This window comes from Ambystoma mexicanum, chromosome 3q, assembly GCF_040938575.1.
Source record: "Ambystoma mexicanum isolate Mex_15411 chromosome 3q, UKY_AmexF1_1, whole genome shotgun sequence".
Classification (NCBI taxonomy): domain Eukaryota; kingdom Metazoa; phylum Chordata; class Amphibia; order Caudata; family Ambystomatidae; genus Ambystoma; species Ambystoma mexicanum.
In genome coordinates this window covers 32,330,942-32,356,733 of record NC_090926.1, presented here as the reverse complement: position 1 = coordinate 32,356,733, position 25,792 = coordinate 32,330,942, and the positions used below count along the sequence as shown (strand labels likewise).

Below are 25,792 nucleotides of genomic sequence, written 5' to 3'. Positions count from 1 at the left end.
TTAAAAACCCTTCCATTTGGTTTTTATTTCCTTGTATGCTGCGTACTGTGGCAGTTAGTGTGCCTGCTCTTGGGCAGTGCCGGTTCTCGTGCCAGACTTCAACTCTCAGCTTTTTCTGTTTTGACCTAGATTCATTGGTAGATTGCAAGTCCTTCCTCACTCTCAACAGTAGGACGATCTCCGTCGGCAGTGGTCTCCATATATTTCCATGTCAATAGTATTTAAAGGGAAACGCCGGGAGCACAGTGACCGAGCGCAGCCCGAAGTCAAGTCAAAGACTGGCCCATCTGCGTTCGTCCGCTCTGAGTCCGTGCTCTGGGCAGAACAGGTTAGTAACGAGGGCGATGCATGCATTAAAAATACTTGCCTTAGCACCGGCCAATGCTATTTTTCCAATCGGGTGGAAGGAAATGCAAGCCAAGAAGCGGCCTTGCTTCGGTCCGTCAAATCACTTGTATGCTTGCTTAATAAATGCGCGTTCACTTGTGGCGCATAAACTTGAAATGTACTCCTTTTTGGAATCCCATTGTCCTGACCTGGTGTTCGTCATGGAGACGTGGCTGACCGAGTCTTCCGGTCCAGACTTGATTCAAATGCTGCCACCTGGTTACGATATTCTTCATGTAGATCCTGGGGCTAAATCACCAGGCAGTGGAGTTGTATCAATCTGCAATACGCACTATGAATGCTCACTTCTTCTAAGCACTATGGAGGCAGAAATTGAACATCTGCTGGTTCGAGTTATTGTTAATGCTTCATCTGTACGCCATTGTATGCTGGGCTACCGCCCACCCTCTACAAATCCGGTGGCTTTTTCCAGGACCTTTGTGGCTGATGCTTTGAATCTGGCACTGCAGTACAACAATGTAATGATCCTGGGTGATATTAACTTATGGGCAGAAGAGCGAACAGCTCAAGATAAAAAAAACTATGAAATTAGCACAACTCGAGCAACAAGTCAAGGGCTCTACACATATTAAAGGCCACACTCTGGATCTAATATTTGCGGTATCAACACTGTTGGATGTCTTTCCAAGCCATCCTCTCGGGTGGTCATATCACCGCGTGATCCCTTTTTAGATGCAGACAGTGGGAAGATAAAAAACCAGCCGTGAACCCTAGTACCTCCATGTTAAAGCGAAATTGGGCAAGAATTGACCCTGCTTCGATTTTCTCTAAAGTGGCACAATATTACGCTAAGGCCTCCTCTGGACTGGCCCCTTTACCATTGGATATATTTAGATTAGTCAGTGTTATGGAGACTGTAGCAGATGTGTTAGCGCCTTATCCTATGATGATGGTGAAAACTGCCCCTCAGGTTGCACCTTGGTATACACACGTATTACATACATTACGTTTAGAAACTCGACAGAACTTAAACGGGGAGAGACTACGATGCCTCTATGCGTGACATTTTCAAACGACAACGATCATTATAGCCTAAAACTCTGAAAGAGGCTAAATCCTTATATTTTGCTACAAGGACCTGTAAGGTAGGAGTGGCCTGGGTCAGGATTAGAGCAACTACTCTACCCCAGACTCCGAGCCACTCAACAAACCCAAAGCAAAAAAACTATTGCATTGTATGAGATTTAGATTGCACTGATAGGCCTCTCTCCCACTATACAGGTCTCTCAAATCTAGCAGGGGTTCTGTCTCCTAATTGCATTGTGTGATATTTGGGTTGCACTGATGGGCCTCTCTCCCACTGTGTGGGTCTCAAGTTTAGCGGGGGCTCTCTCCCCAAATTACTGTGTAGGATGTTCAGACTGCACTATGGGCCTCTCTCCCACTATACAGATCTCCCAAATCTAGCAGGGATTCTGTCTCCTAATTGCATTGTAGGATGTTTAGGTTGCACTGATAGGCCTCTCTCCCACCATACAGGTCTCTCAAATTTAGAAGGGACTTGTCCCCAAACTGCATTATATGAGGTTCAGATTGCAATGATAGGCCTCCCTCCCACTATACAGGTCTCTCAAATTTAACAGGGGTTCTGTCTCCTAATTGCATTGTATGATGTTTGGATTACACTGATAGGCCTCTCTCCCACTTTACAGGTCTCTCAAATTTAGAAGGGGCTCTGTCCCCAAACTGCATTATATGAGGTTCAGATTGCTCTGATAGGCCTCTCTCCCACTATACAGGTCTCTCAAATTTAACAGGGGTTCTGTCTCTTAATTGCATTGTGTGATGTTTGGGTTGCACTGATGGGCCTCTCTCCCACTGTGTGGGTCTCTCGTTTAGCGGGGGCTCTCTCCCCAAATTACCGTGTAGGAGGTTCAGACTGCACTGATGGGCCTCTCTCCCACTGTGCGGGTCTCTCTAAGCTCAACGGGGGCTCCGTCTCCAAACTGCACTGTGTGGTGCTTGGATTGCGCTGGTGGACGTCTCTTCCCCACTGTGCAGTTCTCTCAAACGTAGCAGGGGCCTTGTCCCCGAATGGCACTGTGTAATGTTTAGACTGCACTGACGGGACTCTCACCCACTATACAGATCTCTCAAACTGACTGCGCTTAGTTCAGAACTCTACCAATCCCGGAAACCCACCACTACCTAACCCAACTAAATCCCATACAACAGACCGTTAACACCCTAACCCCGCCCCCCCACCGACAGTGCACCCTTAGGAAACATACCCTACCCACCGACGGAAACCCTGAGCCAGAGAACACCCCAGCGTATCCAGAGAAGGAAAACCGAGGTCACTGCGACCGCACAGCATAGAGGACCAACTACCATACCACACCGGCACCCAGACTGTAAAATGGCCCGTACCAGAAAAGTACGCTGAGAAAGAGAACGAGATTGTGCAACAAGAGACGCGAACACACAACACCGACAGAACCCACAAGAAACAGCCACATTGGAAGAAAACGGGCTTAAAACAGCCACAACCGGAACAAAAACCACAAGAGAAAAATCCTTCTACCTCACACCTTACCTCGCAACAACCACAGTACACCGAGACCCCAACACGGAAACCTCACAACATGCAAAGAATTTCCTGATACACGCCGAAAAAAGACGGGGACACTCAACAAGTGAGTGGGAGGGCTCCGACCCCATTACCCCTTACATTACAAGAACAGAGGGGCAACATCGATTTCCACTACATCCCGCACAATACGGCGAAGTACCAACAACCAGCAACGCCACTTCCCACCCAACAATCGGAACCATTGAAGAAACCACCGCTGATCATCATCCGAGGAGCATCACAGCAGAAACACGAAGACTAATCAGCCCTGTTATCAACCTACTAGACCGCTTCAATGAAGAAGCAGCTGTCGCCATTCTTCATCCTGCCGACATCAATGCGGCAACTCCACAAACAGACAATTACAAACTCGAACAACAAATAACCTCAAAACAAAATCTCACCCAGAGAATCCACTGTAATTTAATAAACGCAAGGTCAATGTCCAAACACTCAACGGAAATATACGACCTCATGTCAGAAGGAGGCATAGACATCCTATTTGTAACCGAAACATGGCTAGACGGCAGCTACAAGATCACCCTCAACAACTGCCTGCCTGACGACTTCAAATGCATCCAAACAAACAGAAAATCCAAAAGAGGGGGGGGGGGGGACTAGCGATCATCCACAAGGAACAACTGGCCATCGAAATGGAAGATCCACTAAACATTGATAAATGTGAATCCTTAATACTACGACTTTCAGCAAACCCCAAAACCTACCTGAAATTCATATTGATACAGACCACCAACCTACGATGCGACTTTCGTAGACGCTTTCACGGAAGCAATCACCACCCTAGCCATCAAGTACACTCATCTGATCATCCTCTGAGATTTCAACATCTGGTTTGATGAAGAAACCACAACCACACAAAAATCCTTAACCGCCCAACTAGCAGCCATGAACCTACAACAAGAAGTCAAAGGAGCAACCCACTCAGCAGGGCACACACTTGACGCAATCTTCGCCAACAAGGATCTCATCACCACGGCACCCCCAATTCAAATACTTTGGAGCGACCACCTCATTATTCCGTTCATAATCTCAACGGCCACTCAGACAAAAAGCAACAAGAAAAGCAACCCATCATGATGAAAAGAATTTGGAGAACCATTAAGAACTCCAACCTAACCGAGCTCCTACAACTCAGCAAACCACAAGCATCAACCATGGAAGAACCAGACCTAGACAAAAAAGTTGCCCTACTTCATACCTGGATCGCAACAACCCTGGACGACATTGCCAAAGAAAAGCCCTTCACCCCATCACGCAAGAAAACTACAGCAAAATGGTTCACCCCACTACTCAAAGCCATGAAAAGGAAAAACCGAAAACTAGAATCAGAATGGAGGAACAACACCACCGCAAACAAATTGAAATTCCTACAACAGATCCGCTCATATAGAAAGGAAATGCAAAAAGCGAAGAGGAAACATTGACAACCGAATCTTCAGAGCACCAAACGCTCAAAGAGAACTATTCAAAATCGTAAACTAAATAAAAAACCCAACAGCCTGCAACAACACGCCAATACCATCGACAAAACTTTGCGGGGACCTCAGAGACCACTTCAAAAACAAAATAACCTCCATCCAACACACCATACAAAACAGACCAAGCGTTCAAAGCTCAAACCCCACCGACACAGAAGAGGAACACGCAAACAAGCTACGAAACTTCCCAGAAATATCAGTTGAGGCTTCGTCAAACTTGTAAACCAAAGCAAAAATTCGGGCTCTCCTGAAGACCCCTGCCCCCCCCGGACATATACAAAACAATTCTCAAACAAGGAACCCCCATGGAATACCTCAGAAACCTTCTCAACCTCAACAGGTAAAGTACCGCAGGCCTTCAAATCGGCTTACATCAAGCCGCTACTCAAAGACACAACAGGAGACATAGCGGACTTATCTAACTACAGACCCATCTCCAACATACCCTACATAGCCAAACTACTAGAAACATACGTCTACCAAATAATCCAAGAATTCATAGAAGAGCATTGCCTACTAGACCAGACACAAGTTGGCTTCAGACCTATGAGAGGAACAGAATCGGCTCTCCTCTCAATATGGGACGACCTAAAAACAAACGCAGACTCAGACAACAGCACCGCCCTGATTCTCCTTGATCTGTCTGCAGCCTTCGACACTGTCAACCACGCCATCCTCATAAAGAGATTAGAAGGACTAGGGATAACGGACACTGCCCTACTATGGATCAAATCCTTCCTAACAAACAGAACAGAAACAATATGGATGAAACCTTGTAAATCCAAACCCAGCGTCTCTACGTGCAGAGTACCACAAGGATCATCCTTCCCCCCGCTTCTATTCAACATATACATGTACCTATTAATCAAACTCATCAAAAAACACGGCCTCACATGCTACAACTACGCCGACGATACTCAAATAATCTTCAACATACAAGACACCCGAGAAGAAAACACCACACTAGAGAATTGCCTTCGTGACATATTCAACTGGATGAACCTCAACCATCTCAAAATCAACCCGGGCAAAACAGAGATAATGATTGTTTCAAAAAAGGGAGGAGACATCAACTACATCCCATGGCCAAGAGAGCTCGGCACCACACCAGAACCATCTTCAACTGTAAAAAACCTAGGGGTCCTGATGGATAACAACCTCACTCTGGAGCCACAAGTAAACTCGGTAATCAAGAAATGTTTCTTCCTCCTGCGAGCAGCAAAAAGGATCCTACTGTTCCTGTCATTCGCCAACAAAACACTTACCATCATCGCTCTGATCATGTCCAGAGTAGACTATGCCAATAGCCTATACCTGGGCATGCCTGAACGACTTCTAAAAAAAAACTTCAACGCATACAAAATGCAGCAGCCAGACTCCTCCTCAAGCTACCCAGAAGAGAACACCTCACACCCGCACTAAAAATACTACACTGGCTACCACTGAAACAACGAATAAAGTTCAAGGCCATGTGCATCACACACAGAGCAATACACAAACAAGGCGCAGAATTCCTAAGCGACAAACTACGCCTACACCAACCGACAAGAACACTAAGATCAAGCACCGACATACGCCTGGAACCAAAACCCTACAACAGAAAATAACTCGGAGGATCGTCCTTCTCTCACCAGGCACCCAAAACCTGGAATGACCTACCTAAGAATAAACGGAATACAACAAACCACCTAGCATTCAGGAAACTCCTCAAATCATGGCTCTTCAAAGCGTAACCACAGTGGAGACGCACCAGAATGCCCAGACATTAAAACAATGACGAAGATAACTCCAACCTCGACCACTCTCAAATTGGACACACACTCAAACCAAATAACCAACCACTCAACAGAGCATAATACATCATGGAAAATAGCCACAAAGGAAGGCTGCAGAGACTGACCACACACCTAGACCCAGACGAAAGCCCCAAGTAACTCTCCCACTTGTACGTACCGGATGAACATATCCAGACCGGCAGACGCATCTGGATAGACGTTGGCCTGCGTCGCATCTGGATAGGATCGATTGAAGGACAACATGCCCACGCCCAGAAAACATGAATGCTAACATGTGCCACACCTAGAATTGTGAACACCAGCCTGTGTGGCGCTCAGATGGAGTTGAGTGTTAGCATGCCCACACCTGGACGGGTCTCTAGACACTAGCCTGTGCCTCATCTGGATGGGGGTGTGAGGGTTGGCATGACCACTCATGGATGGAGTCCTAATCATTGGCCGGCGCCGCGTCTAGATGGGAATATGAAGGGCCAACAGGCGTCACACTCAGACTGAACTACGAATGTTAGCATGGTAAAGGTCAGGTAACTCACTAACCAATATAAGCTCAAACTCTGCATACTTCTCAAACTCAAAAACTCACACACCCATCTCTCGCACAACAAGCCGCACGCACTTCACAACACTGCAACAACACATAAGCTGGAACAACCGCACACGTGGACTGACTTCGATACCCGCACCAAAGCTCAGCACCCTGTGTATACTGAGTTGAAGCTGCCAACAGAACACCACTCCTCTCACTATCCTACTCCCCCCTTCACCTTACTAACCCATCCCACCTTTATCGTTTACAGATTTAACTGAGCGCCTGGGGACCAATTCCGTTGGTAACGGTGCGTGGTACAAATACCTTTAACATTTAACTATTGAATCAGCAATTAATATGTTCCAACGAAACTCTTTGAGGTAATAAAACATCTAACTTAACCAGAGGGTTTGTTTGCAGATTATGTGCAACAAACTTTCTGGTTTCTTTATTAATAACATCGAAACCATCAGAAAGGGGATTATGGAGTGCTTGGATAAGGATCAAGGCATTGGCATGAATTTGGATAGCAAATGTTCCACCATCCCCTACTGTATCTGACATGGCTACTTGCGTTTCAGTTTTTAATCAAACTAAAGAAGCAGTAAGTAAGATAGTAGTTCATCTTAAATCCGCTTTGCTGCAATCCCTTTGCATTTGTTAAAACAGGCACCTCACGTTTTATTGGAGATTTTGGCTAAAGCGATTAATTCATCTTTAATTTGGGGTCAAATACGTAGGAAACTAAGGGCAGTTAGTAATTTATCTATTAAAAAAAATATCTTTGGGCATCTCGATTTTAGCAAACTACCGCCCTATATCGCTTCTGCCCTTCCTTATGAAGGTCTTGGAAGCTGTAGTCACTCCTCAATTGAGAGATTATCTGGAAGAACAAAGGATCCTAGACAATTGCCAGATGGTATTTCGGTCTATGATGGGCACAGAATCGGTTCTTGTATTGTTAGCCGCTGATCTTGCCATGAGCAGAGACCAGGGTGTTACAGCAGGCCTTATTTTATTAGACCTGTCGGCCGCCTTCGATACTATTGATCATGGGATTATGGTATCCAGAATGAAGGAAGCAGGGTTCTCTGGGGCGGTATTAGACTGGTTTCAGGAGTTTCTGGTTTCTCGTTCTCAAATCGTTTCACTTACACCCTACCATTCTTCCTTGGTGGCGGTTTCTTTTGGGGTACCTCAGCAGTCAGCATTGTCTCCTTTGCTTTTTAACCTTTATATCTGTCCTCTACTGGCTTTCATCCGCCTATTTGGCTTTAGGGTGTTTTCCCCATGCAGATGACACCCAAATTTTGTAATGCTGCAGCCTGACCAGCCAGAAATTGTGGAAAGCCTCAGAAATTGTTTGGAAGCTATCTGGGAATGGATGTAGATAAACTGGCTTAAATTAAACAGTGGGGAAAACAGAGATATTGGTTATTGGCCCACCAGCGGTAGCTAATGACTGTACCTCAGTGTTCTGGCCAGATCCATTGGGTCCACTTCCTGAGCAAGTAAAAACGGTGCAAAACTTGGGCATCAAAATATTGCAATCCTTGTCTCTGGAGGGTCAAGTGGATGCAGTATGTGGCCAGGATTTTGCCAAACTTAAGCATTTAAAGAATGTTCTTCCCCCTAGTACCTGAGAAGTTTCATGCTCAGACTGTGACGGCAGGTATCAACAGTAGCATTGATTACTGCAATGTGATCTTCCTGCCTCAGCCATCTTATCTCCTCCATCGCTTGCAAGTGCTGCAAAACGCAGCAGTGCGCCTGGCGAAACATGTCCCTTTTTGGAAGAGGAATAACTAGGGCGCGGCAATCATTACATTGGTTGCCTATTGAAGCAAGGGTCAACTTCAAATCATTGTGCATGATTCATTGTGCCCGAAATGACAAAGGATGCCTAGTCATTCAAGAAAAGCATCATAGATATAATCCTAGTCGCACAAGTGCCTCTTTTGTGTGTGCTTAGGTATAAAAGAGAGCGGCTGGGTGCAAGACCCTTCTCCGTGGCTGAGCTATGGAATACTCTGCCGGTACATTTAAGAAATAATGATGACTTTGCATCATTCAGGAAGGAACACAAGACCTTTCTTTTCATTTAGGTGGTTCCCTTCCTTTTCTGGCTTCTCTGTTCTTTCATTTCCTCTGTGTAAGCGCCATGATGCCTTTGGCGAAAGCGCGCTCTAGAAGAAATGAATGAATTGATTGATTGAGATCCTCCCTCATAGATCAGAGGAAAGGGGGATTGTGATAAAGTTTCAAGAGATCAACCTCTTTTGGTACTCTGAGGGGCTCTACGGACCAGTGATGCCCACCAGACATAGAACTACCCTGGAGGCTATGTGTGGGGGATTACCCAAAGACACTCCTTACAGCACCCCATCCAACCTGTGTCATGGTGGGAGGCACCTTTCTGTCTGACTTCAAAATGGCTTCCAGCTTTTTAGCTCCCGAGACACTGCTGCACCAATACTTATTGTGCCTATTCACCAACGAGTAATCAATCGGGGACATCTGAGAAGACTTTGGGGTGGGGAAAGCAAGAGAACACATAGGGAAGAATTTGGGAAAATGAGGGACTAACCTATCGTGATCAGTGAAGGCATGGAATAACCAAATTGGGGTAATGATTGAATGAACAAGATAAAAGGAGCGGATCAGTCTTTTGCAGTCAGAAGCAAAGACTGAGCTAGAGGCGCTTGCCCAGTGCTTTATCCCACAGGCTGAAAGAGACCAGATTGAGAAGGACAGCTGAATGCTTACTGGGAGCTAGTCCCCAGCCACTGGTAGATACAGGATTGAGAAAGATACCTGTAATCTTCCTAGGGCTATATCTCATACACTGGGAGGGATACAATTGACGGAGGTGAAGATTTGGTTATGGAACTACAGCCACAGACCAGAAGACTTTGGCTATGGATAGGGATCCATTAGTGGTCAGTAATGATATGTCATCCTGACAAACCTCCTAAGGCAGACAGAAGGGGTACTTACTTGTAGGGATGTATATAAGGCATTGCTGCTGACCCAGGATGGCCATCTGTGGCTAGAGGTGAACATATCTGAGCCAGACATACCCCAAGTCAAGTTGGGAGAAGTACTTGCCAGTGGGAGACACAAAGAAGTATGCACTAAATTAATTACGGACGCTATAAAACCAGGAAACGTACTGGGCGCTATAACCATGCAAATGCATACTAGTTAAGGAATCCTGAGGAAGACCAGTATTCCAATAGTTAGGATTGGTTGCTGTAATGTGATTCACAGGCATGATATCCGTAGTACATGTATCCCTGTAATGTTTCTGGTGCGTTTTCTTGTGCGATGTAGGATTTATGCATGTGTACACACACCCTTCCTGCTATCTTGGAAGTGTTTAAGTTAATTTATGACTCCAGCGTGTTGTGATAGCCCTTGTCACAGGCTCAAATAAAAAAAAAGTTGCTTATAGACAAACTGGTCTTTCATCTTTTAATGATATGCTGCTGGCATTTTCTTCCCTCCCTGGCTTTGACTTCAAGGTCAAGATTGTGCTGCTGCCATCTGCCAGCAACTGCAAAGCAGCCCCTTGCAGCATTACCTTTTAGACCTAAACTAGTCAGGCTGTCGGCCTTGGCACTGGAGTGAATCCACTTTGCTTGACATTGGGGACTGAATTCTCTGGACATGAGACTAGTCCAGCTGGCTGTCCTTATGCTATTGGGCTTGTCTGCTGCCTTCAACACAGTTGACCATCAGCTCATCAAGAAGTGGCTGACTTCAAGAGGTGATAAAACGTTGCCTTGAGAAAACGATCACTTCTGACTCCTGCTTTTCCAGGCTAGTGTATTGATCTCTATAGTCTTCATGTCCATGGGGATATGGCAGTGGGGCATGAGGTAATTCACGATTGTCTTACTAGTATCCACCCCCCCCCCCCCCCCCGGGATGAGGTGGAGAATGCTAGCACTTCACAACATAGCACAGCACTGGGTTATAAGTGAAGTGATACAAGTATGCCATAAGCACTCAGTGCTTTGGATACATGAAGGTCTCAATCGTGTATCCTGGTCAGGGATTAATCAATTTGTCTGATAGACAGCAGATAAACTGCTTTTCAATTAGACTATTTTCTCCTTGTTATAATAACCTTATTATGCTTAAAGAATCCAAGTGAAGTGATGCCAGCTAGTTCATCAGACCCAATCCGCCACGCAATAATACTGATTTTTGGCATGACCCGCCATGCTAGTAAAGACCCTGCTTAGTACCAATACTTTTGTTTGTGGTACTAAGATTGGTCATTTGAGAGAGTTTGGAGCTTCTGTTTTTTTCCTCTGGCCAGGACTATACAAGAATATCCAGACCTGATACCCAGTGCAGAATTTCACTGGCCAAAGCGACTATCTGGTTGTGAATGAACGGTGTGAATTATTTGTGCTGGGTTGTGTGGGATCTAGAGGATATTGAATAAAATGTATTCTACTGTATACCACTTATGAAATGTCCTCCTAGAACATTGGTTGGCCACAGGTAGCTGGCATTATAACCACTTAATGTTTAGGGGCTGGCAATGGGACAAAGCCATTTAGAGAATGAAGGTGTACGTATAAAAACGGATGTGCAGTCAGGGAGGTGTGTCCTGGCAGTCGCCGGCCTTGAAGATTCAAATGATCTCTCCAGCCTTTTTATGATGGCTCCCAGATTCTTCCGTGTGCATGGCAGTGGTGGCAGCACATTACAAAAGGAACCTTGTAGCATCTGGCTGCCAACAAAATAAATGCTATGGTGGTGGCAGTATTGGTGCAATACCTGTTCAAAATTGGGACCATTTAGGAGATCTACTGATTTAGCAAGTTCTTATAAGAGTTTGGGTTCTCCGGCACCCTATCTTAAGAGATTTCCATCTTGGCGCTTTGTGGCCTTCATCCTGAGATTTCGTCTAAATATCCTGTTCATAAATGAGAATTGCACTTAATGGAAAGGGGTGTGAAAAAAATGGACGAAATTGTTTGACTGAAATCAAAACCATCTGACATCTAGCGTTGGAATGTGAGGTTTTGAGAAACCTGTGCTACACTTGTTTTATGAAATTCATGACTGACATGAGACTAGATCCTTGGGGGGGAAACTGTCGGATGCCACCTCTTTTACACTATAACGGATTGATTACATTTTTATCACAATCAATTCGGTTACTATTTTGGTTTTAGTGCGTCTCGATTTTTGATGTACTTTGAATGACATTTTATAATGGTATATTTTTTGTCTAGAATTAGGATTGTTTTAATTGTGTAGAGGTTTGAAATATTAAAACAAATTAACACAATAAAAAAGGCACCTTGTCACATTTATTCTTATATGGATGACTGAAAGGTCACATGTTTTCCACGGGCAGAAACAAGATCCCTTCATAACATATCTGACCACGTTCACTCCCTAGTCTTTCCCTAAACTAGGTGAAATTCTCCTCTGGCCACAGCCTTTGTAAATCATTTATTGACCTATCTATTATCGCTTCTCAAAAAGTCCCATTGATTGGGAAGGTAGTTCCAGAAAATGCAGCACAGTTGGCCCAACATCCCTGACCACATCCTAAATCCACTTTGTAACAAATGCACTTCTCATAAGGCATTATGCGAGTGCCTACAAAATCAAAGTAAGCTTTGATTGGGACAGTAGAAAGATGCAGTTGTTCTGTCCCAGAAAGCGGTTTAATCTGTGGTTTCGACTGGGACAAACAACGCATTACCTATGGAATTTCTTTCCCCAGATCTGTTGAGATGCCTCACTGAATAATGGGGGTACAGTCAAAGGGCAGAACAACTCTACAATTGTGGTCTAACAAGGTGTTGTTGAAGATCATTTTGCTGGGACGGAATGAAGTCTGCAAACTTTCCATTTGCTTCTACAACAGACACCAGTGATTATTACAATATACACAAAAGGTGCTGAGGGATGGAATAACTTCTGGAAAGGAGCTGAAGCCCTTTTACCAGAGGGTGTTGCACAGGTTTATACACTTAAAGCAGTCCGCTCACAGCGGACCATGATTGGGAGGTGGTTCATGGGTGAGAAGTTTAATGCTTTACCTATTATGGATCAGTTTTCCCTGAAAGAAAACTAAAGGCCATTTCTTCATATCCAACCAGCAAGTCAGCAGCTAATAGAGAATGTATTAGCAATGGCTTGGACCTTGGTATATGGTTTTCTATTTATTCAGATTCTTTTGATGTGTCCAGTAATCTGAAATTTCAAATCACCTGGTTCTGGATCAAGAGTTCTCTCTTTCTCACTTCAGCCAGCTCTTGAGTGTTAGACTGTGGTGCAGGCTAGACTACCAGTTTATGAACCACAGCAAACTCCTGCACCACACAACCATCCTCTCTTTACCTTGACAACAAGATTCCTAAGGTTTTACTGTTCAGACTTATAAACTTAATAGACTGGATGGAGATTATGAAGGAAGCAAAAAGAGCAACCTAGAAATTGTTCACTGCAAACTATCTTGGTGTTGATAACAGTCCAAATTCTGTTTTGGCATCGAGAATTAACCATATACTCTTTATGGCTAGCTAGGGTAGGAGTATAATATTCTTACTTTGGGTAACACCCTTTGGCTGTTGAAGCGAACAAAATCTCATATATCGCTGAAGTATTCTTCATCCACAACATTTTGAAAGGTGTTCACCAGTTTGAAAAGCAGCTCCAATTTGCCAATTAAATGTAGTACTTTACAAGATGGTAGGGGCTCCGTTTTAGCCAACTCTTGTGGAGGTTCCCATCTTTGGAAGTTGACTTCTGTAAAATCTGCCTGGAGACTGAATGATATTTTGCCTTTATTAATGGACAACATGTTCATGGGTTTGCAGAGTTTGAGGTAGAGATTTGCACATTGCTAATGGATACCTTTCTCCCACAGATTCCTCACCTATACAATAGTTTGTCTAATCCTGATGCAAAAATGTAAAAACCATCACTACGTGGTGTAGCTGTGACTTGCCATCTCCTTGAAGACGGCCTGGACACTGCAGATCTACACGTGCAGCCATACCTCAGTCCCTATTTCCATAGATGTGGCTCCTGGCTCTTGTTCTTTAACCATAAATATTTAACAGCAGCCACCTAAGCATGTTTTTCACAAAGTAATGTTCCCAGAGGTACTCTGAAAAATACCGTATTAACACCACCTACTAGTACAAGACCTTTACTCCAACAGGAAAAACTATTAAAATAATCAGCTACTGCTTCAACGAACAATCTTTCAATTTCGAAAGCCACTTATGTCAACAATCTACCAACCCACATCATGCATGTCCATTCCTTCCAAGCAATCACTGTTTACCATTCTATAAAAGCAGCAACCTCAGCATTTTTGCACAGTGACGGCAGTGGTCCCAATTAAGGATGTGCCTTGGTGCCCCTGTGCGCCTTCCGCACCAAAACCTCCTGAATGAGGAGATATTCAGTCAGTTATCACCTGTGGGGATTCAGGATTTCGCAGCTGCTTGAGAAATGAGTCCCGATAAGCTTGGGCAAGTCGGTCCTTGAGATCATTTTGAATGGGTACTGCCTCCTGTTCTAGGTACTGCCGCATTCCAATTCGGTGCCATCCTCTCATCTCTCCAGGAAGCCATTTTGGCCCATGAGTTTGCAGTACAATTGAGCCTATTTTGCCCTAGGAGCAAGGACATAACCATTATTAAAGCTACTTGCTTGTCCCCAAAAACAGACTACTTTTTTTCATATACGGGAGTCCTCTGTTCGGTCCTTCAGGCTGCGTCCACTTGGAACGAGTTAGAGAAATGTTCACAATAGTTGTTTGTAGTTTAGTGCCATCAAGCTAGTCTTCGCAGCTTTTTTCCACAACATTTGGGAGAGGTTTCTGCAGTTGTTGACACCACTGCAATGCTCCCAGAACCAGCCACTTTGCACCTTTTTGAATGGCTATCCGCGCTGTGCTCCCAGATTTGGGACCTCTCTGAAGAAGAGCCTGTTTGGTTACTGAACGTCCGTAGGCCCTTTACAAAGTTTGTTTTTGCATCTAGGTGGAAACGATATTCCAGTTGGTGCCATGATAACGGTCCCAACATACTGTTGTGCCCCTGGCATTTTTGTTGGCATTGACCACAACTGGTAAAATAAGCACGGTTTGAGCTGCTTTGTATGTGCTTAAGGGAGCCATTCAACAGGGTTGTACTTTGCCAGTGCTTCTGTAATGCACTTTCGAATGGATTGTGTCCTCCAACGTATTCCAAATCTTTGACATGTAATGTCCAAGATGTGGAATACGTTGGAGGAACAGCCAATCGAAAGAATGTTACCAGTTGGTAAGTAACTTGTTCTTCTGAAAAGGGTTGAGTTACTAGTTCCCTCTTAAGCCATTTGTGGTTTCATCTTTAAGTCTGAACTTCGTATTGAATTTCCTGATGGTATCTACTCTTAAACCGAAGCATGTTTGTCTCCACAAGATCATCACATTGACAACTATTAAATGTTACTGAGTGAACAAACTTCTTTAGTAATTCAACAAAGCACTTAATTTTCTGGTGTTTTCAAAAGGTGGTGGGACAGAGGGTGAGAACCTCCTTTCTTCTGAATGTGGCCTCCAAGTTTTATATCATTCATCTTCCCTGTGAAGAGGTTTCAGAGCTTTAATTGTGCTTCTCTGTGCCCTGGTCAGTTGGATGTTTGGCAATAGCCTTGACTTTCTGAGATCCGGTGAACATACGAACACTCCCTCTCTCAGGGAGATTAGCAAGATCTGCTTACTGATTTCACCAATGGCCACTCCACTATGTCTCCTTCAGAGACGTAGTCATTTTATCGTGTTGGCGCTTGGTCATCCCTGCATATGCGTGTAAAGCAACACTGCTGTGACTTACTGGTGGGTGCGGATGCCTGGTTTAGATAGTCTGTTTTACAAGCTTTTTCAGTTGACCTAACCCTCGTTTGTTGCCAACATTAGATTGTTGGAAAACAACAAAAGCAGCATGACGATGAGGAATATGTGAGGTAAGGTATCCATTGGAAGACAAATTGCAATCTTTGCTACAGATTCTTAATCCCCTTCTCACCTACCGATCAAGTAATTGGAATACTAGGACTCACAAACTGAATTGTGCGTGTAGTAGCATTTATTCTTGCCTTTTGTAGAGCATAGAAATTGAGTTCAAATGAGCATGAGGGCAGAATTGGAACCCAAGACGTGTTGACGGTCACGTCGTCGCACTTACGCCTCCCGGTGGCTTTTTTAAAATTTGCAATTCAACGTATTTTGAAAATGAGGAATCGGTCTTGGAAGACTGTGCATTTGGAAAAAAACATTACTTGAACATAAGCTATTTGTTCTTTGGCTTACTGTGCTTTCAGAGTTTCACTTGAATTGCACAGTGCATCTCGTGGTGCGCTTTGTGAACCCAGAAGCATAGTTTTAGCAGATTTTGCGAAACCATAGTTTTGCATCAAACATTTGTATAATTTAAGAAAAGGGCAAGTGGTTTAGGAATCAAAGACTGCTACTTGATTCCTCTAGCCCAGACAACTCTGCGTGGACACATTTCAGGCAAGTGTTTTTTAAGTTGGTTGTAGCACATATCAAAGTATGTTACTAGACAGCAATGTTGAGTTTGTAGACTGCTCTGGCGTGGTCTGTACCACTGACATTGGTTCATACCTTCTAGGACATTGCAGACCAACATGGATGTGCGATTGGTATTCAGCAGCTCACAGAATTCGTTTAGGTTAGCTTATTCCTGGCCTGCTCTAAAATAACTGCTTTGGCGTGCAGTCAAGAACTAGTATTGGGAAAATATCTCCTACCGTTAACTAGTTTCTTACCAGTAACCATGGATTTCGAGCAAGGATATCTTACCTATGTGCATAAGTGAGCCCCCATTATTCCTATTACGAAGTATGTGTTGCACTACTAATCTGGAAAATTCAACTGAAAATGGGGTGTATACAGTTGTGGCATGGAGCAAGTTGAAACACCTTAGAACATTTAAAAAAAAAATCTAATTCTGCTTTATTTGGTTAGCCTTTTGTTTGGCATTCATAGGTAAGAAATGTTTGGAAAGTAAATAAAAAAACATTCTAGGCTTGATCTCATGACTGAGAATTACTTCACCTTACCATCTATAAGATCATATTGGTAGCATGCTCCTCAAATAATTTTGAACATCTTCTGATGTATTGCCCCACAGCACTTAGCAGGCATAATAACATAATTACTAGTAATGTACACCGACCTTAATGTTTTGGGAGTTAGTAATATCAGAGTGGATGTAAGTCATGTCGCAACAGCTGCTAACCTATCCAATTTGGGTAATCTCCATTTGACTGCCATTTCTGAGACAAACCAACGAGAAGGGCCATAAACTAGACCAGTTTTTTTTCTTCTTAGTGCATCTTAAACCCTTTCAGTATCCTCCTTGATGCCTCTCTTCTTTTCTTTTCTGATCATTTATCAGTCCTATTTTAAACAAAGTAACCTAGACAACAAGATACATTAAATGAGTTGTTGAAGGAGATGTAGGTGGCAGTTGATAAAATACATTAACCATGCTCCTTGTTAAAAGACCTTTTCTCTACAGAGCTCAAGGCCGATTCAGAAACTATAGACTCTTGTCTCACTGCTGTTACGGATTGTTATTTATGCTGGTTTCGACATGCACTTGCCATTAACAATGAGAAAATGGGGAATGCGAAGCCATTGGCTAACTAGTTCTCTACAGATGTGAATGTGTTCAAAACAGTAAAAAAGGAAACCTTTAACGTAAATGAAAACATCCTGTGGAAAGGCACACCTAGCCTCAAAGTTCTAATGGCATGTAAGCTAATCTTGTGGAGAGCATCTGAGCCAATGCTCCTTGACCAAAAAAAGCTTTATTAAATTAGTGGTATTTGCATTAACTTTAAATAGCAAAATTGTAGCCATAGAGGGTGAAATTGCATTAATATTTCCAGGGACCCATTGCACAAGCTACCCCACTGATGGACGGACCTACTACCCACTTAGGCATACAACAATATGCTATATTGGTGTAAAGTAGCAAGTGGTCATTCTCCCCTTCTGATAGCTGTCCCTCAAATATTTCCACAAAGCTGGCAGGTCTAGAACCAGTAGCCAGCAATCTTGAAGCTCTCCTTAATCACGCAATAGCTATTTGCAGAGCCCCCAAAGCATTTCAGGTCTCTTGTGTCAACACCTCCTTGACCTTACCTATGCCTAGATTCAACCAATGCATAGCGCAAAGTCTAGTAACATCAGTGGTGGATGATTTCAGATTGGAGCGTTCATCTTATATTCTACCTATTGTCAGCCTTCAAGCCTGTTCATTATTGGACCATGCTTCCCCATCAAATCTCAAATTTGCATTAAAGACTGGGCCCTCCTTTGGATAAAATCTTTAACATATTGTCGGCATAGGCTAGCATTTGCACCGTGGGAATCTAAATTGGGTAGTATGGTGCCTTCTCATTGTCTCTGCTACTAAGTGTACCCGACACCCCTGAACACCATTTTTTTGTTTTTTGTTTTTTAAATGGCCACCAACCCTGTAGAGTAAATGCATAACATGTGTTATACAAATACTTCAATGGAATGGACCAAACTCCTTCAAGTTCTCAAACTAAACCCAACCAAAATGGAGATTATCCTAGTTGTATTATCTTCGGAAGTATGGCCTTTGAATATTTGTCCCTCTCAGCTTGCGGTTTGTTCTTCTCCGGTGACAACTGTTAAGGAACTGGAATCCTCATGTATCCCAAGCTTTTCTCACCACCTCCAAGTCCATCGAAGGTGAAGCAATGCTTCTGCCATCTGAGATGGATTGTGCATAATAATTTTTCAGGAACTTCCATTGTAAAAGCCAGGCCTACACAACCCTAGCATTTGTGTTGTCCCGCACACTCTATGCAAATATACCAGTGTATCATGCATCACGATGGAAGAGTGTGCAAAGTTAGTCTGTGCATAAGCTGCTAAAACTTAGAATGTTTGGGCATGTAACCCCAGCAATGCCCTCCGTGCATTAACCACAATTTAATGCCGAAGCAGAGAAGTAGGTCCTATGTGCAGCCTATTACGTCTTTTATAAGCATGGCCCCAGGTCCATCTGAGATGAACTCAGACTTTATAAACCAACCTGCACCCTTTGATTCAATAATCCCAGGCTCCTGATTCTTCCCAGTTTTGATAGCCAAAATGCAATGTTGGGCCTTCACCTTCCAAGCACCTAGACTCTGGAAAGCTGTAGCAGAACATCTGAAGTCTGTGCAAGATAATTTCAGTTTCATACCAAAACCTAATATGTACTATATACCCCTAAATTAATGATGTGCACACCAATATTGTACAGTAGCAGTTCTTGGACACCGGGCGGACAATCAAAACGTTGTACTGTACAAGTACAGTTAAAACAGGCCTCACTCCCACTACACTTGCAGAGAGTTTCTTAGTTTACACACTAGACATCAAAGAAATGCACTCTCGCCCATAGTGACGGGTGACCAAATATTTACCAGTTCTATCTGTAAAAAGGTGCCTGTCAACATACGCAACCTTTCATTCATATTTGGTGCAATGCTACCACACAGAAGGTCACCTCCTATAAAATGCGATTGAACACCATTTTAGGTTATGCAATTTAATGTTGAAGAGATAGTCTCCTTCGTGGCTTTTTGGATCCAATCGCATTTTGTATTGCCTGAAAGTGTTTTCTGTGCAGTAAGAGCTTTACTTTTGTCTACATTAAATCTAATCTGACACCCCCTGCCCCTCGCTTCTGACTTTTGTACATTGAACAACCTTGTCTTATTCCACTAGGGTTTTTTGACTTCTTGCCATGAGTCCTTTCCTTTTTTTTTTTTAACCACCAACCAGTTCTGTGGTCGCAATGCTTGGAAAACTGTCATCTTGTGTTGTCCACGCTAAAGTCATCCTTTGGTATGTAAACCTTTTTGATGCATGCGATGCGGCTTGTCAATTCTTGGACTGACCTCTAACCTTTCTGTCTGGCTTTCTCTTAGAGCCCGCAAGATACCAATTATTATTAGACGGTACCTGCCAGATGGGAGCTACGAAGACTGGGGTGTGGACGAGCTCATCATTACAGACTGAGAAGAACATCCAAGCACCTTTTTCTCTCCTTCAAAAGACTTCCTCTATCGTCCTACACCCTCCCAGGCTTCTCCTTTCATATAGAAGGCTTCCTCCAACCTACAGCTATTTTCCTCAAGATGTGTAGGCCTGATTTTTAGAGCATTCCGTTACCCTGCGACCATACTCCTTTCTTCAAGTTGACCGTATTCGGAAGCCTTCTCCACCCACCACTGTTGCGATAGTTGATGCCATCTTTGCATCGTCTCTTTGGAAATGTCCTTTGCTATTGCTTTCTTCCTCCCTTTTGAGGAGTCTTCTTTTTTGTGGTCTGTACTCTTTCTACCCTCTTGTAAAGATTTTGTGTGTGGTTTTTCGTTATTAAAATATATTTTAGGAAAATAAATATTCTCTTCTCTATTGCGAAAATGTACAGAAGTTGGAGAGGTGTAGAATCTACTGGAGTCTTTTGAATTAATCTCCCTGAAGCATCTGTGTTCTCTGATATCCACAACTGTGTTCCAGTACACTGGTAGCGATGCCAACCAGATAGGCTTCTCTGCAATAGAATGCCGAAGCATTGCCCATACCGATTTGGCAACTCGCATGATCCTCTAAAGCAAATCTTCAACTTAATGAGTCTACAACCTGTAAGTATGTTCCTAGGGATGCCTATAGAGAATTTAAATGGCCACAGACATGGTACCTCAGAACTGGGTTGGAATCGAATATCCCAGGTGCTGATGAAAGATATAACGGGTAAATTGTTCATGTTGCAGGTCACTACACATGTATGCACATTTGAAATCTGGAGAGCTGTATCACCTAGTGAAGCCCAAGTTTGGCTCTTAATTTTTGTTGGGGAACAATAATTATCAGTGCGGCTCTGGAGCCTACTCCCACAACAGAACTCCAAGTTTGGCTGAGACATTGAGAAGATTTGTTGCTGCTTGGGAATCATTTGGCATCCATCTTATACTCACGTTTTATCTCTGATAGAGTAAAACACCTTTTTATCTAACTTGACTATAAAATGGATGCCAATTTCATCTTACCTAACCTTGGGCAGAGGGCGGGAAATATGGAAAACCTGTTAAAACAGGGTTTGATATGGGTAAGGCAAATGTCAGCTCTTTGACACCAAGTGATGTTTATCAATGGAAATTCTGGGTGAATGGCTGCTACAGACACAGGCTGCATTGGAGTGAGTCTGCGAAATCTTGTAGCTGCTTTACAGCATTTGTTATAGAATTATCTGCAATGGTTAGCATAGCTGGCTGTTTTAACTAACTGAGTAGGTGTTACTCTGGGTCATTTACATGAAGAGTAGAGGGTCAAGTGACCATGAGACGCTCAGATTAGTTCCCTGAAATCAGAGATTGTAATTCACTGTCTTGCACAACCTTGAATAATCAGTAAACAATGTAGCAATTTAATAATCCAGAAGTCCATTTTAAAAGTAGGGTTGCATAGGGATTACCTACTGAGTGGACCTGTTCTTGTCTGAATTGCATGGGGATGTCTGAATTATGATTATTTTTTTTAAACCATAATCCCAATAGGCCAGTGTTTCAAATAAAATAAATGTTTATCCAGATCTACTTTGCATTATGTACAGTGCTTCCATAGACAATTTGGGAAATCCAGACAATGCCTATATTGGTCAGTCCTTCCATTATCCAATCCTTTACCTTAGCCGTGTTTGTTTTGTCTTCAACCCTGTTCCTCATTGATATCGTGGGGACATTGCAGCCTATATAGGGGTTGCCCCACCGCAGGCTGGGTTCACTTCACTGTCCAATAGATTTCCTGTGGCTTGTGGACTGGGGAAAAGTCCCCAAACTGAACTGGCTAATCCTTGGATTGCTTGAGGTGGTATATGGATGCCAGTATCTATTGCCTATAAAAGAGCCAAAGTTGTTGTATTTGCCAAATGCTCATTTTGAACAGGAATGCAATGCAGTAAACAGATGAGAGAACCCACATATTGCTTCAATATCAAGTGGCTGATGGCACACTTGGTATGGTATTTTATAACACCAGATACTGATTTACAGCTGCAATTAACTCATTGCCCATCAGAAGACGGTTTACACAATGCCAAGCCAATAAAAGCCCAGTTTGATGTAACTATGTAATGGGTAACTCGGGGATCCTAGGAGGGTGTGTTTTTGGCTGCAAGGGAATGCCCATAGGGACTAGCATGGCCGTGGGTAGCTAAAAGCCAAGATTCGCTCATGGGCTGTGTCCCTCACATCCCATATCCCTCCTGTCTGCACTCCTATGCCAATGGTTTTAGCCTTAAAACAAGAGTTAATATTTGAACACTTCAACTTTCTGTAGGAAGAGATCATTAAAGCTTTGTCTTTGTCAAGAGACAGGCTACGATCCTGCAAAACCCCTGACCAGAGGATACCCCAAGAGACTCCTAAAGAATACGAAAAGGAGAGCCTGCTATACACCCAGAGAATCTCTACTTACACCCAGATTACACAACACAGAGAACAAAGATATTATGACTTGTGTTCTACCTTTGGACCCACCACCACCAAATTGAAAGGTCTCCTCAAAAAATTCTGGCCGCTTGTACAACTAAGCTTGCCAGAAGAGCCAACACCCAGAATGGCGCTAAAGTGCTCTAAAAACCTCAAAGATGTGCTCACACATGCAAGACCAAGCAAAAAGACCACCAGAACTGAAATATGAGAGATCCAAGGGAATCACCCCTGTGGGACATGTACTGTATGCAGACTGACTAAAAAGATGACCTCCTTCTTGGTAGACCACAAAGAGTGGCACCTCCAGACGTTTTTCTAATTGTAAAACACTGAATGTGGTATATGTTGCGGTCTACGATACGTGGGTCAAGCCAAAAGACCAATCAACAAGGGAATTGGGGAACACAGATCCCGTATCCGTTGCAGAACTAATACGCCACTGGCATCCCACTACCTAGAATTCCAAAATGGTCCAGATGATATGGTGTGGTGGGTGATAAAGTGCTTAATACAATGAACGCCACCAGTGTATTGAATTACAAGGAGTCCTGGTCGATTTTTAAATTTAAATCCACAACTACCGGACTCAATTAGGCACAACCCAGTGATCCCTACTTCTAGCTCATACCGAGGTCCTCGCTGATTTCCACACAGACTCGCAATAACCGTAGCTCTCCACCACTTTTTATTTGTGCCCGTTACACAACGCGGATACAAACAATAATGGACCCCTCATATTTTCCCCTCGTGGGTCTGCTACGTTCCAGCCATAGCCTGAACTGTCAAATCTAATGGCCCTGGCAAACTTATTGGCATAGTACGGCCATCCCTCACAGGACCTAGACACCATACCTTGTTACTACGGCAGTCCCATTCATGCCCCCGTGCAAGAACATACCCCACACCCTCCAACTCGTCATCACAGGCTTGCACACACAGCTTTTATGCTTGTGTTTACATTGTTTGCATTGCATTATGATATGCAGCCTCATGCATACCACTCTGACTGCTGTCTTTCAGAACGCAATCCCCTTCTCTCCGTACAGGGAATATCTTCCCTCTACATGGCTCTTTCCTGGTTCCCATGACAACAGGACGCTTTTCTTATTGCGCATTGGAACATAACGGCAATCTCCTCGACATGCGCTGTTCCATTTGCAGCACAGCTCCAGGCAACTTCGGTCGCTGTGAGGGAACGCTGGCACCTCTCCTATTGCTGCCGCAGCACTCGGATCCCCCAGCTTCCATTTACATTTGTTGCCGCATCGCGGTTAGTAACTAACACAGCCATTTTTGCCGCCAGGAAGATGATTGTGTTTTCTTGTCTACCAAACGCCTACAGCACTTCCACCTCCACGTACTTGGCTATCTACATCAACAGGTAATCTGTGCCTTACCTCACGCACTCGCTATATTAAATTACGGCGTTCTGTGCGGCCTATTTCCATATTGAAACAATCCTTCTCTTACGTCCTTCAGAAACTGTGCAGTCCTGGATTCCATGGCCCTCATTACGATACTGTTGCTAAACCATGGCGCTGTTAGCACCATGGTTGGTGCCGGTATCGTAACGAGTCCGACAATGTTCAATGGGGAATTACCATCCCATTCCAAGGTTGGCGGGGCGGTAATTCCCCATTGAACATTGACCCTTCCCCATTCCCATTTTGCCCCATAGGGCTCAATGGGACTGGGGAAGGCGCCAAGTACGGTACCGCAAATTGCGGTACCGTACTTAGCACCAAGGTCCCTTTGCGGGTCCCTACTTTAACGGCTGGTCTAGACCAGCCGTTCAGGTCGGGTCCCGCAAATGGACCTCGTATTAGGGCGCTAAGGGTTTACGGCGCCGTTAACACATTAGCGCCAGGGTCGTAATGAGGCCCCATGACATACGACTTTGTCCTGTAGACCGATCTGTTGACCACAAACCACTCCCATATTGGGAGCGGACTTAGAGGAACGCAACAAACGTCAGTGCCACACTGACGCATGGGTTTATTTATTCATTAACTTCAATCTGTTTTTACCCTTTACTTATTGATATGTTTTCACCTTGGCGCTATAGAACTCTCCATTAATCCAGTCATTTTACTTGTCCCAACTGTAGGGAGACCTTGTTCTGGCCCTAGAAGGCAGCTGTTTTACCTACGCTACAAGCCGAAACATCACTGGACGCCGCACCCTATGTGCCCTAGCAGTCCTCATGAAGAACACATGGCTCTGATCTGTGTCCTGACGTAGACCAACCACCAGGTCACCCTTCAACTTGGCATATCATACCTCAATGCGGTCCCTAGAAAGTAGTGTATTACCTAACGCACTACCTGGAAGTGTGACACTCAGCACTCTTATACCAATAGAGTTCTGACTTCTCCTTGACCCAGCTCACCTCTAATTATTTGTTTTCTTTGTATGTAATGCATGTGAAATAATTATAAATTCAGAACATGTGAAATCAATACGTGCAAACTAATTTAGTACTTATTGTATTTGTTTTTTTGTTGAATACAAATGTCATTTCACCTTCTATTCTTTTTGTTGTAATTGTTATATCAGGTTAAATGAACCACAGAAATGTCATACAGAAACTAAAAAGGTTTTGACAAAAAAGAAAAAATGCATCTACAGCAAAATAATAAATTCTGGATGAGCACGATTTAGTCCAAGTGTTTTTCTATTCCATGTCAAGGTGATAATAAAGACAGAGATTGTCACGCTGTCCTCTCATTCTGTCCCTTTTTCGCAAACATCTGGGTCAGACAATAGGACAGGCAACACTCACAATACACCAGTTACCCCAGTCAGGTTTCCACTCCATGTCCCTCACAGTGGAAGGTTGTCACGTGAGTGGGTTTACCCCAAGGGCCACACATGCAGACTCGGGGGTTCTCCGTTCCTTCATTGGCGTCTGCAAGAGGGAGCTCGCAGACGCCGGCTACAGGACGCTGCTCGCAGAAAGTCAAGTCCGCGATCATGGAGACCACGCTCATGTGTCGCGTCTGCGGGTCACGTGACGCATCGCGGATCAGGTGACACTGAAGCTTCCGCTATTTAAGCCCTGAACTTCTGAGCTTCACAGCTGTTCTTTGGAGGACTCTGTACAGCGTTTGGATACCTTGTGTTTTCATGGCTTCTTGACTCTTGGATTGTTTTTGGATTTGCTTTTGCTCACGTCTTTGGCTCTGTTTGCTGGATCATCTCGAACTCGGAACGCCTTTTGGACTGTCTTGGATTAGCCTGAATTGGACTTGGCATTTGTCTCTGCACTGCATTAAGTTATCAAGTACTTTGGATTTTGGTCCTTTTGTTTCATCAAGTTACAGGAGGGCAAGTTGGGTTTTAACCCAGCCTACAGTTCTTCTCCCTACTGTCATTGGGGAAACCAGCTCACGTGCCCATCCACAGA

General features: G+C 43.9%; 1 protein-coding gene across 1 annotated transcript in view; it reads left to right on the top strand.

Moving 5' to 3' along the window:
• The window catches only part of POLR2F (RNA polymerase II, I and III subunit F), a 156,702-nt gene extending 136,408 nt beyond the window's left edge, over window positions 1-20,294 (top strand). The window contains exon 5 of the mRNA XM_069652996.1: window positions 19,819-20,294. Within this exon, the coding sequence (XP_069509097.1) occupies window positions 19,819-19,909 (91 nt within the window). The 3' untranslated portion in view covers window positions 19,910-20,294. The remainder of the gene's footprint in view (window positions 1-19,818) is intronic.
• Window positions 20,295-25,792: the final 5,498 nt, after the last annotated feature.